Source organism: Mobula birostris, chromosome 10 (assembly GCF_030028105.1).
Source record: "Mobula birostris isolate sMobBir1 chromosome 10, sMobBir1.hap1, whole genome shotgun sequence".
NCBI lineage: Eukaryota > Metazoa > Chordata > Chondrichthyes > Myliobatiformes > Myliobatidae > Mobula > Mobula birostris.
The window spans coordinates 114,237,200-114,251,639 of NC_092379.1; the positions used below are offsets into that span (position 1 = coordinate 114,237,200).

At 38.5% G+C, this 14,440-nt stretch overlaps 1 protein-coding gene across 6 annotated transcripts in view; it reads left to right on the plus strand.

Annotated features, from left to right (window-relative positions):
* Positions 1-14,440, plus strand: part of tenm1 (teneurin transmembrane protein 1) — an 802,783-nt gene that overhangs the window by 607,019 nt on the left and 181,324 nt on the right. For all 6 annotated transcript variants that reach the window (XM_072271295.1, XM_072271297.1, XM_072271298.1 and 3 more), the window contains one exon: positions 2,500-2,716. In XM_072271295.1, the coding sequence (XP_072127396.1) occupies positions 2,500-2,716 (217 nt within the window). The remainder of the gene's footprint in view (positions 1-2,499; positions 2,717-14,440) is intronic.

Below are 14,440 nucleotides of genomic sequence, written 5' to 3' on the forward strand. Positions count from 1 at the left end.
ATTTCTGTTGAATAGTTTTTGTACGACTTGTAATTCAGAACTTGACTCATAATTTAGTGAGTGCAGGAAGGGCACTTCATTGAATCAAAAGCAAGTCAACCCGTTTTTTAATAAACTCATATTTGGCAAGTTGGGTAGCAGTGACTTATTACATAAAACTTATTTGCACATTAGTATTTCAGTACCAACAAGAAGACTCATGAGTCACATACGAAGTTCAGACCTCTTCTGTGGTTATGCTTCATCCATTATGAAGGATAGCCCTGTTTATTCTATGGTTCCGCTGACCAAGGTTTGCATCCTGCATGAACAAGGATCGCATAAAGCAAATTAATCATTAGGTTCCTCTCACAAGACTTTTATTAGTGTAGCCGGAGCTGCTCTGGTGGCAGTTTGCAGGCCAGCTGGACATGGTGATGTCAGAAATAAATGACCCCTAATTAGTTACAATACTCTCATTTGCCTCTCATTTATTCCACTGAATCAAAGTATGGCTCCCAGAGCAGGCATCAGCTACCTCGTATAGCAATTCCACTGTTCTCTTTAGTGTTGCTGAAAACAAGCTAAGGGCTCTCTCATTGGATTGCTCATTTTCTCTTCAATTTCATCTGTCTTATTGTTCTTACCAAATTTAATCATTTAATAACCACAATGACAAACATCCTTTATATATTATGCTAGTATTATGTGTTCAATAATTGTATCTCCTTTGCAGAACAGATATTTTAAAATCCATATTATTTTTTGAAAATATTCAGTGCAAAGGAAAGAAAAGTTAAACATAATTTTGGTGAAACTATGACAATCCTGAATGTTCTGACTCCCTAGATGATGTTGTCATGCACCCTGTTCACTCACTAGCACCTGTAGCCCCTTTAAGCTCACCTGCTTCATTTGGTAATACTGCCACCAAAGTTACCTTGTTATGTTTTGCATGATCCCTTTAAATATATCATGATCACTGGAAGATGTATTATTCTGCTGAGAAACAACTTAAAAGAGTGAATTAAATATGTGTTGCATTATTGGCTTGGAAATCTGCTGGTTAGCCATTACTAAAGTCCAGACCGTGCCAGACTAATGGATTTTTATTTTACTCAGTTACCACCACCATCTTAAGCTATGAGAGAAAGAGAGAAATTGCCTTTCAATTCACGAGAGAGCATAGGCCATCAACTTTTTGCTGTTGATGTTTCTGTAGCAGGCAATTTCTTTTTTACGAGGTCGAGTTGCTAGCTTGACACTCAACTCAGCTCGGATGGAAAGCATGCCCGGGAGACGGCTGGGTTCGAAAGCGGGACTTTCCACCCCAAAGTCCAGCGCTGATGCCGTTATGCCACCAGCTGGCTACCATCTTAAGCTATTCTCTTCTATAATTCCAGTTTTTGATACTGCTTCCTTTCCCTTGTTTCGTTAACAGTGGCACACCTTTCCACCTTTCACCAATCTGTTACCTGGAAGACACTCTGGCTCACTTCTCTCCCTTCAAAACCTTACTAATAAACTATGCACTCTCTTAGCTTTATATTTTATTTTCCGTATTTGTTCTTAACCTTTTGTGCAATCTGCTGGGACAAATTTTATACAAAAAGTGTAATATTTGTTGTTTCTGGTCGAAGAAAAAGCAAGAGTGACTCATTAAAGAAGCCATCATCCAAGTTAAGGACAGACTGTTCTCAGGTGAAGTGATTCAATTATAAAATAGATTATAGCTTTCAGAAAATGTTGTGTCATCATGTTCCCAGAAATCAAGTTGATGTTTTGTTACCAGTGATTGCTGCGTACCACATATACAGTTTTGTGAATTGTACAAATGAAGATTTATTGTTCTGTCTATTACTGACCAGTCCCTCATTTTAAAAGCAAGTAGGAAGATTGCAACACAGAAATCAGACTTATGAAGCACATAGCAAAGATATTATGTTGATTAAAAATTGCAGATATTGGAAACTAAATTATAAATAGTAATAGAAAAGTAACTAGTGGCAGTCCTCTTAAGTTTGTTGAGAAACGTGCCCTATGTATACTGAACTAGCGAGATGGCAGTCAGCCTGGGCTCTGACCCAGATCACCAATGAGTGACCCCTGGTCAAGTGAATATAAAACAAAAACAGGATAAAGAGAGCTATTGAAACCGTTGACAAAGCATCTCACTTGCAGTGCTGTATTACTCTATAACTATAACAGTAAATATGGCTATGAAGATAGACCAGAGGAGCCATTAGACCTGGAAATATATTCAACATCAGACCACACCTTCAAAAGGGAAGGGACTAACTCCCCATCTTATTAATTAACTTTTTTTTTATAACACTTCTTGCATGTCTTAAATATATCAAAAGGCACAATGACATTTTAAGTGAATTTAAGAAATAAAAGGAAACTTCCTTTGTCTGTCCCATAGATAATATGTTGATTGTAGCAAAATATAATGAAAATGGTGCTAAAATAGTAATTTTCAAAAGGCGGGCCTTATATTTCACTTCTGTTTTCTTCTAGATGGTTTAACAGACTGCATGGACCCAGACTGTTGCAGACAAAGCATTTGCTACACTGGACAGCTCTGCCAAGGATCACCTGACCCACTTGATCTGATTCAGCAAAGTCAATTGCCCTTTCCCTTCCATCCTCCAAGACTCTTCTACGATAGAATCAGGTTTCTGGTTGGCAAAGGCAACACACATGTGCTCCCCAGTGATGGTCTGTTTGACAGCAAGTAATTGAAACTTTTTAATTCTCTAGAGTATCTATTTATCAATATTGCTGAGGTGATAATGATATGTATAAGTACAAAGTTATAACTCTTTAATATGATTACAGGAATCATTCAGCTTTTCTTCAGTTGGGTCAATCCCACCATTTTCTTTCCATTAGGCTCCCCCAATATCCTCTATTCTACTAGTTTTCCTGTTAAAAACAGTAGCTTACAGTTATTTTCATAAATCATGTTATCATCAATGCCAAATAAATTATTATTTTCAAATGCTAGTGTTAATGAGTTAAATAAATATTCCATTAGAATGAACAAAGTATTGAAATTGCTGTGTCTATTATTATTAGACATAAAAAATAATATGACATTATCAATGCCTAATTAATAACATTAATTATTAGTTATATTGATAATTATTAATAGAAATCTTAAAAATACTGGAAAATGTTAAACAGAAGTGGTAAGAAATTGAAGAAACAAGAAACTGCTGGAGGAGTCAGTCATCTATGGTTATTCAGTTACCCTTGGATATCCTGTTGCTGGGATCCTTAATAGTGATTTGACAAGAATCACACTAAATCATAAGCGGTACATTCACATGGTGAAACTGATGCACATGTGCCATTGGGTATGGTGCCTTTCAACCCAAATGGCTAAACTAGCAACTCTTCAGGGGATTGTTACAGATCACTTGAAATCAAAAAGCAAGTTAAAAGTTCAGGATAATTTTTGTGCCACCAGGAAACAATTGTCATCCTTTCCTTGAGATCACTCTATGTGCCACAATAACACCATCAACCTCCACCTTGTCTTACCAGCACACTATTAAGTGTCAGAGACTGGCTGGTGTTCTTGCCCATTGTCCTCTTTTCCAATGTCTGATCAGCAAGCTGCATGACCGTCTCCTACGATTGTCAGCTACTGACAATCTCAATACTTACAGTTTGACCTTGAGACCTTACTCTTAGACAAAAAATGAGTATGTTCCAGCAATGAATGTCCAATGAAATAAAAATTGAACCATTATTTGCTAATTAGATAGTATGATCTTAGCATTTAATATGGGCATATATCTACTTAATCGCTTTGTAACTATTTCCAAATTCCAGTGACAGTCTTAATCAGAATGGAATTTCTTGGATAGATATTCCTGGTTAATCATTCATTACATTGCTATCAGTTAATTAAGGATAAATGCAGATTTACAATGATGTAGGGTTTAGGAGTGAAAATAATTGAATAAGCAACTATGGTCGAATTCAATCACCATTGTAAAAGTGTACATTCTGTCCTTCACAGGACATTAATTAATCTCTATATCTACAGATGTAATGTATACTGTCTGAGTGTATATCATCCCAATAATGGTGATACAGGAAGAAAATATAACAGAAGCATAACAGTTTTCCAGAACCATCTTTACCAAAGGCTGTCTGGAATTTGCAGTAGGAAGAATTCAAAAGAAATAACGCAGAATGTAGATTTTTTTAAAAACGCATAACAATAAATTAATATCAATAAATAGACTGTGACACAATATTTTACGTTTTCTGACTAAATCAGCCGGACTAAATAGCTGTTACCTTGGACTGTAAACTTGAAGCTGAGTTTGATACACTTCCATGAGATACAACCCTTTTTAGCAACATTTACTGCAGAGTGACCTGCTATCCAATAATTACTCTAGACCAAAGTCAAATCTGTAATCTAACTAATGGCTTCAGAAGATTTAAACTAATCAAGTTTCTACATTGTAGTTTATGATATCTGAACTCTTTAATTAAATAACTCTTTAATTAAAGAATTGAGATATCATAAACAACAAACCTACATTCGTTAATACTGCACAACTTCAAGCTTGAATTATCATGAGAGAGATTCATATGAAGGTCTTTCCATCCACTTGGTCTTACTTTTCCAGAAAAAAAAAACAAATCCATTGGGCACACAATGTAGAAAACTGAGCAAGATCAGTGTGATTAGACCATAATACATATGAATTGAATTAGGTCATTCAGCCTATCAAGTCTACTCTGCCATTCTATCATTACTGATTTATTTTCCCTCTCAACCCCATTCCCCTGCCTTTTCCCCATTGCCTTTGATACCGCTACTAATTGAGAATCTGTTAACCTTCACTTTAAATATACCCAATTACTTAGCTTCCATAGCTATCTATACAAGCAATTTCATAGATTCATTACCGTCTGGTTAAAGAAATTCCTCCTCATCTCTGTTCTGAAGGGACATCCTTCTATTCTAAGGCTGGGCCTTCTGATCCTTGACTCCCTCAGTATTGAAGACATCCTCTCTATGTCCACTCCATCTAGTCCTTTCAATATTCTATAGGTTTCAATAAGATTCTCCCTTATTCTTTTAAATTCCAGTGAGTACAGGCCTACAGCCATCAAACACTCCTCGTATGTTAACTCCTTCATCCCCAGGATCATTCTCGTAAACCTTCTCTGGACCCTCTCCAATGCCAGCACTTTCTAACGATGCAGCCTAAAACTGCTTGCAATACTCCAAATGTGGCCTGACCAATGCCTTATAAAGAATCATCATCGCATGCTTTTATCTTATATTCCTTTCAAAATGAATGCTAACACTGCATTTGCCTTCCTTACTAGCAACTCAAGCTGCAATTTTCTCTACCCAAGTGCCTTTGCACCTCTGATTTCTATACTTGCTTCCCGCTTATGCCTTTATTCCTTCTATCAAAGTGCATGACTATAGATGTTCCTCCACTGTATTCCATCTACTGTATCTCTTCTTTGCCCATTTTTCTAATCTGTCCAAGCCCTTCTGAAGACCCCCTGCTCCCTCAACAGCATTTGACTGCCCTCCACCTATCATCTGCAAACTTGACCACAAAGCTATCTATTCTGTCATCTACATTATTAACTTATAACATGAAAAGAAGTGGATCCAGCACTAACTAGTGTGAAACACCACTAGTTACAGGCAGCCAACTAGTAATGGGCCCCTTTATTCCTATTTGTTGGCTTCTGCTAGTCAGGTAATCTTCTATTTTTGCTAGTATCTTTCCTGTAATACTATGGACTCTTATCTTGTTTAGCAGTTCATGTGTGTTACCTTGTCAAACACCTTCTGAAAATCCATGTAAACAACATCCACTCACCCTCCTTTGTCTATGCTATCAGATATTTCCTCAAGGAATTCCAAAAATTCCTTGTCAGGCAAAATTTCCCTTCAAAGAAACCATGCTGACTTTGGCCTAATTTATTGTCTGCTTCCAAGTATGCTGAAACCTCATCCTTAATAATGGGCTCGAGCATCTTGCCAACCACTGAAGTCAGGTGAACTGGCCTATAATTACCTGTCTTTTGCCTCCTTACTTCTTAAAGAGAGAAGTGACATCTGTTATTTTCCAGTCCACTTGAACCTTTCCAAAGTGATGATTCTTGAAAGATTATTACTAATAACTGCACAATCTCTTCATCGACCTTTTTCAGAACCCTGGATGTAGTCTATTTGGTCCAGGTGAATTATCTATCTTCAGACCTTCAGCTTCACAGGGACCCCCTCCTTATTAATAGCCACTACACTCACTTCTTTCCCTTTGACATTCTCAGGTTTCTGGCTTGTGGCTAGATTTTTCCACAAGTGAAGTTTGAAGTAAATACTTATTCAGTTTGTCTGCCATTTCTTTGTTCCCCAATACTGTCTCTCCATCCTCATTTTCCAGTGGTCCGATGTCCACAGTTTCCTCTTGCTCATTTTTTTTTATAACCTCTGGTACCCTTTTTTATATTATTGACTGGCTTACTTTCATATTTCATCTTTTCTCTCCTTATGACTTTTTATTGGCCTTCTGTTAATTTTTTAAAATCTTCCCTCTCCTCCAGCTTCCCACAATGTTTTACTACACTGTATGCCCTCTCTTTTGCTTTTATGTTGTCTTTGACTTCCCTTATAAGGGATAGATGCTTCATCCTCCCTTTGGAATGCTTCTTATTCTTTGGGATGAACTGATGGTGCATCTTCCAAATTGCTGTCAGAAACTCCAGCCATTGCTGCTCTACCATCATCACTGCTCGTGTCCCCTTCCAATCAGCTTTGGCCTGCTCCTCTCTCATGTCTCCGTAGTTGCCTTTACTCAACTGTAATACTGATACATTCAATTTTAACTTCATCCTCTTTTCCTGCAGGCTGAATTCTATCATTTTATGATCACTGCATCATCAGGGTTCCTTTACCTTAAGCTCCCTTATATAATATGGTTCATTACACAGCACACAGTCTGAAATTGCTTTTTCACCAATAGATTTGACCACAAGCTGCTTTTTCTCATAGGCATTCTACAAAGTCCTTCTCATGGGATGCAGCACCAACTTGATTTTCCCTATCTACCTGCATATTGAAATCCCCCAAAACCATCATAACATTGTCTTTTTGACATGCTTTTTCTGTCTTTCATTGTAATTTGTTCACCACATCCTGGCTACTGCTCAGAGGCCTGCATATAACTCCATCAGGGTCTTTTTATCCTTACAGTTTTTTGACTCTACCCAAAAGGATTTTATATCTTCTGATCCTATTCAGTTCTTTTTGAGGATTTGATTTTATTTTTACCAGCAAAGCCACTCCACCCCCATGCCACCTGCCTGTCTTTTCAATACAATGTGTATCCTTGGATGTTAAGCTCCTGCTGTGATAGTCTTTGAACTGTGACTCTGTGATGCTCATAATGTCATACCTGCAAATTTCTAACTGCACTACAAGATCATCTACCTTATTTTGTATATTGTGTGCATTTAAATATAACATCTTCAAGTCCTGTATGTACTCACCACCATTCCTCTCAATTTTGTCTTCATATTGCCTAAGGTTAAATTCTTATCTCTTTCTAAACCTTCTGTCTTATTCTTTATTCTGCACTCTCTGTCCCTTTTTACTTTATCCATATTTTTCCAAGCCTTTGAACCACCCATGATTTAGTTTAAAGCACTATCCACAGTCCTAGTTGTGCAATTTGCAAGTGCCCTGGTCCCTGCAGGGTTCTGGTGGAACCCACCGCATCGAAATAGCTCTGTCCTTACCCGATACGATGTCAACGATGCATGAATTCAAACCACTTCTCCCATACCAATCTCTGAGCCATGCAATTAGCTCTCTGCTCTTATTAACCCTATGCCAATTTACACATGGCTCAGATAACAATCCAGAGATTATTACGTTATTGGTTCTGGATTTTAAGTTATTCTCTGGCTGCTCAAATTCTATCCTCTTTCCTTGTTCTTCCTACATCATTATTACCCAAATAGACCATGACAACTGAATCTTTCCCCTCCCACTCCAAATTTCTCTGCAGGTCAGATGAAACATCCCAAACATGGACACTAGACAGACAACATGGGTTCTTGAGACTCTTGGTCCTTATAACAAAATATCGTGTCCGTTTCCCTGATGATACTATCCCCAATTACAACTGCATTTCACTGCTCTCTCCCCTCTTGAATGGCTCCCTGAAGCATAGTGCTATAGTTCATCTTTCCTACAGCCCTCACAGGGAGCAAACATCTCAGATCTGCTGGGCAATTTCAAGATCTGAAGCTCTTCTAACACTACTTCTTGGATCCCCTTACCGGCCCACTCACAGTCACATGATACCCTCTTGTCCCTGGTCACAGGCTGAACTTGAAGTGACTGCTTCCTGAAACCCAATGTCCAGGTAACTGAACCCCTCCCTGATCCATCACAGTGTTTGAAGCTCAAGCTCCAGGTCATCAACTTTGAGCCTGATTTTCTCGAGCAATCAACCTTTGCTGCAAATGTAGCCACCAGGAAACACAACATACAGCTACAACACATCAAGAAACTACATTCAGTAAAATTTATTACCTTCATGCTACTAGCCTCAAAACCTGTATCAGAAGCTTCACTCACAACCTGAATTTCTCCAAGGCAGTTAAAATGTATAGCCAGCAATGATTACAGAATGACTAATTTCAAAATCCTCCATACCTCTCTATTATTTTCAGCATAAATAAGATGGATATTACAGAAGCTAATATTTATCATGTTTATGGCCTTTTTAATCAAAAACATGTTACTCTTTCATCATTTGCGGTGTCATTTGGTAAAATTGACTTCAGCGATGCATTTGTTACTTCAAACTAAAGATAAACGGCACAATATGATATTAACCCTCAGTAACTGGATCTGCTCTACAATTTATCACGTAAGTAGTCACTCCATCCTGAACATTTCAGGGCAGTTGTCACCTATTAAAATGAATGGGAATTGCGTGTATTGGATGGTGTTAAAGTAGCCCAGGCTACTCAACTGTCAGAAGGCTGCCAATATCCCTTCATTAGGGACCTTACCTGAGCAGATAGCAAGAACAACCGCCTAAAGCCATTCATTACGTATGCATGTTGAGGCCCAATGACACGGATAGAATGGGTCAAAATGAGCTTGTAATATGTTAGCATGATAATAATTTTCTATTGGCTGTCTGCCAAATAGTGTGGTGTACTCTTTCACAAAATCACTCACTTTAGAATATTATTACTTTTGCCAGAAAATATAGTCACTTGACACCTTGTTATTGGTAGAACCCCACTAACAGCAAATATCCAACAAACCTGACAAATGATTGCACCTATTTAAAATTCATTATTACCTGTAAAAGAACTGCCTCAATGGTTCCTTCGGGAAAATTATCATTCCATTTTCAAATGCATTGCTTATTCTCACAATAAATGATGGAGAAATCTTTAATATTTGTTGAGTGTACTGCATGTTCCTATGACAGCCTAAAATCTCAGGACAATCTCAACAGTGAATGTCCTGAACAGCTCTGCTGTCACACCCTGGCAGATTAATATTCTGACAAGAATACTGGTATACATTTCAAGGCAGTGGGGATGCTGTCTTCTCACAGAATGAGTGAGCTTTGCCATTAAGATCAAAGTAACACAGTGAATCAACAACTACACCTTTCATCCCCCAAACCTCCGTGGAACTAATGAAGATCTTATGATACCTTGGCTCCTTCTAAAAAGGAACCAAAATGCTACTGACATCATTACAATCCTTGTAGCTTCAGATGAGAGATAGTTAGAAGAGAGGGCTGAAAGATGGCAGATGGAGTTTAATGCTGATAAATTCGAGGTGCTACATTTTGGTAGGACTAATCAAAATAGGACATACATGGTAAATTGTAGGGCATTGAAGAATGCAGTAGAACAGAGGGATCCAGGAATAATGGTGCATAGTTCCCCGAAGGTGGAATCTCATGTGGATCGGGTGGTGAAAAAGCTTTTGGTATACTTGCCTTTATAAATCAGAGCATTGAGCATAGCAGGTGGGATGTAATGTTAAAATTGTACAAGGCATTGGTAAGGCCAAATTTGGAGTATTGTGTACAGTTCTGGTCACCGAATTATAGGAAAGATGTCAACAAAATAGAGAGAGTACAGAGAAGATTTACTAGAATGTTACCTGGGTTTCAGCACCTAAGTTACAGAGAAAGGTTTAACAAGTTGGGTCTTTATTCTTTGGAGTGTAGAAGTTTGAGGGGACTTGATAGAGGTATTTAAAATTATGAGGGGGATAGATAGAGTTGACATGGATAGGCTTTTTCCATTGAGAGTAAGGGAGATTCAAACAAGAGGACATGAGTTGAGAATTAGGGCGCAAAAGTTTAGGGGTAACACAGGGGGGAACTTCTTTACTCAGGGCTGTGTAGCTGTGTGGAACGAGCTTCCAGTAGAAGTGGTAGAGGCAGGCTCAATATTGTCATTTAAAGTAAAATTAGATAGCTATCTGGACAGGAAAGGAATGGAGGGTCATGGGCTGAGTGCAGGTCAGTGGGACTAGGTGAGGGTAAGCATTCGGCACAGACTAGAAGGGCCAAGCTGTCCTGTTTCTGTGTTGTAATTGTTATATGGTTATATAAGACTTGTACTCCAACTTTGAAAAAATTCTGGTCTGCATCCCAATGGGAGACAAACTAATTCTCCTGGGTAACTTCTTTGCCAGGGTGGGAAAGGATACAATCCTCTTGCAAGGCTTGTTCAGCAACAAAGGGGTAGGGAAGGCAAATTGCAATGAGTTCTACTCCTGAAATGTTGTTCAGAGCTTAATCTTGCCATAATGAGCATATGACATTAACTGTCTATAATCTGAAGTGAAAACAATGGTGAATTTTAACTTTGATATCTTTGATATTGCTGAGTTGTAGGTACTGAGTTGTGGGAAGTGGTTCAGATTTTTCAGAGGTCTCAATATGAACCATTATTTTCAGAGGGTTATGTGATGCAGGGCAAAGCACTTAACCTGTGGGTGTTAACCTAAACCTCACTGATACTGAGATTTTGGATGATTTTGATTTTGGAGTGTAAATGTTATAGCCTGAATAGTTTCCTATTCGTTCTGAGTATTTGCTGTATTGTTGGGAAACTGAGGTTAAAAGTTAGGGTCAATATAACATGATAAAGATTGAGAATAGTGTTAGTGCAATGGTGCATTTTTGTTTAGCATCAGTCTTCAGTGCAACCCATTTGCAAGAATCATGATTTGCAAGCTATTGTGAACAAACATAAGGTTGTGCTGAATTTGCACAGGGTGTTCCATAGTCTTTCCTGATTGATAGAGTGAAAAGCTTTTGTGAAGTTGTAAAAGATCATGCATAATTCTCATTGCATATTTCTTATCGCTGTTTTCTCATCCACTGTGCCTCTGAATGAACACACAGCAATTTGGTGAACAAATTTTCAGCCATTGGGAGGAGCCAGTCTGATGGACCATGACAATGACTTTCCATGGAGCAGACAGCTGAAAAATCCTTCATCACTTCCTATTGTTCCCTTTCTGGAGGATGATCACTATTATAAGTCCTCTGGCATATCCTCTTCATCTTCTATGTAGTCTTTGTTCTTCCTGGTAGAGAAGATAAGATTTTCTTTGCATGTGCCAACCATGGCAGACTTCAGGCAGCCAATAAAATGTGGCCAGAAAACCAAAGTGCAACCAAGTCATCTTTGGTCCCAAAGGACCGCCAAAGAAAGAAGGACTTTTCAAAGGTCTCTCATGAAGCAATAATGGCTGTAATGGATGAGAAGTAGTGTGCAAGATGTCCCCCTTTAGATTGACATTTCCTCAAAGCCTATTCACAAAAGGAGTTTTCCCTACTATATTTTCATGTTTCTTTTTGTTTTCATTTCGTAGCTTCTCAGTCTTTTGATCAATAAAAACTATTATAATTAAATGTTGGAGCATTGTGCTTATCATAGTGAAAAATGGAAAATGATATCAAGCTTTTAAAATTAGACACAGCTGATATAGTGCAAAGTTATTTCCAAAAACGGCCCTATTAGGACCATTTCTTTCAACAATGGAAATCCTCTCAGCAACTATATCAAATTAGAAGCCAGTTTATAAGACCATAAGATATAGCAGCAGAGTTAGTCCATTTGGCCTGTCGAGTCTGTTCTGCCATTTCATCAAGGCTGATCCATTTTCCCTCTCAGCCCTAATCTCCTGCCTTCCCTGCTGACCAACCAAGAGTCTATCAACTTCTGCCTTAAATATACATTAAGACTTGGCCTCCACAGCTGCGCGTGGCAACAAATTCCACAGATTTGTCACTCTCTGGCTGAAAAAATTCCTCCTCATCATCGTTCTAAAAGGACACCCCTCTATTTTGAGGCTGTGTTCTCTGGTCTGAGATAATCCCTCCATAGGAAACATTCTCTCCACACCCACTCTATCTAGACCTTTCTCCATTCAATAGATTTCAATTAGGACGCACCTCATTCTTCTAAATTCCAGAAAATACTGGCACAGAGCCATTAAATGTTCTTCGTATGAGAAGCCGTTTAATCCTGCAATCATGCTCATGAACCTTCTCCTGTTTCAGCACATTTTTCTAAGATAAGGGGCCCAAAATTGCAGACAATACTCCAAGTGAGGCCTTATCAGTACTTTATAAAGTCTCAATATTACATCTTTGTTTTTATATTTCAGTCCTCTTGAAATGAATGCTAACATTAAATTTGCCTTCCTCACCACAGTCTCAACCTGCTAATAGGGAATCCTGCACAAATCCTTTTGCACCTCTGATTTTAGCAAATAGTCAACCCTTTCATTTCTTGTATTAAAATGCATAACCATACACTTCTCGACACTATATTTCATCTACCATTTCTTTGCCCATTCTACCTAAGTCCTTCTGTAGCATTTCCTCAAAACTACCTGCCCTTCCACCTATCTTCATGTCATTTACAAACCTTGCAACAAAGCCATTATTCCATCATCCAAATCATTTACATATAACGTAAAAAGAATCGGTCCCAACACAGAACCCTCTGGAACAGCACTAGTCACTGCCAGCCAATCAGAAAAGGCTTCCTTTTTCCTACTGTTAGCCTCCTGCCAATCAGCCACTGCTTTATCCATGCTAGAATCTTTCCTGTAATACTGTGGGCTCGTAGCTTGTTAAGCAGTCTCCTCTGTGATACTTTGTCAAAGGCCTTCTGAAAATCCAAGTACACAACATCGACCGACTCTCCCATGTATATCCTGCTTGCTATTTCCTCAAAGAATTCCAGCAGAATTGTCAGGTAAGGTTTTCCCTTGAGGAAACCATGCTGACTACGACCTATTTTATCATGTGCTTCCAAGTACCCTGAAACCACATTCTTAACGATCAACTCCAACATCTTCCCAGCCATTGAAGTCAGACTAACTAGCCTATAATTTCCTTTCTTCTGCCTCTCTCCCTTCCAGAAGAGTGGAGTAACATTTACAATTTTACAGTCTTCCGCAAGCTTTCTAAAATCCAGTGATTCTAGAAAGATCATTACCAATGTCTCCATAATTTCTCCAGCCAGCTCTTTCAAAATACTGGAGTGTACACCATCTGGCCTAGGTAAATTACCTACCTTCAGACGTTTCAGTTTCCCATGAACCTACTCTCTAGTCAGGGTAACTTCACAAACTTCATGACCCCTAACACCTGGAACTTCCACCATATTGTTAGTGTCTTCCACAGCGAAGACTGATGCAAAATACCTTTTCAGTTCATCCAGTATTTCTTTGTCCCCCATTACTACCTCTCCAGAATTGTTTTCTAGTGATCCAAATTTCACCTTTGCCTCTCTTTTACACTTCATGTATCTGAAGAAACCTTTGGTATCCTCTTCAATATTATTGGCTAGCTTACTTTCATATTCCATCTTTATGTTCATAATGACTTTTTTTAGTTGCTTTCTGCTGGTTTTGAAAAGCTTACCTTTTTTTATTGCTCTATTATACGCCCTTTGGCATTTATATTGGCTTTGAATTCTCTTGTTTGCCGTGATTATGTCATATTTTCTTTAGAATATTCCTTCCTCTTTGGGATGTATATATCCCGTGCCTTCCAAATTCCTTCCAGAAATTCCAGCCATTGCTGCTCTGCCGTCAACCCTGCTAGTGTTCTTTTCCAATCAATTCTGGTGAACTCCCTCTCTCATGCTTCTATAATTCCCTTTACTCCACTGTTATAGTGATAAGTCTGACATTAGCTTCTCCTTCTCAAATTTCAGGGTGAATTCGATCATATTATGATCACTGGCCCCTAAGGGTTCTTTTACCGTAAGCTATCTAATCAATTCTGGTTCATTACGCAACATCCAATCCAGAATAGCTGATCCCCTGGTGGACTCAACCATGAGCTGCTCTAAAAGGACATCTCCTATGCATTCTGGAAATTTC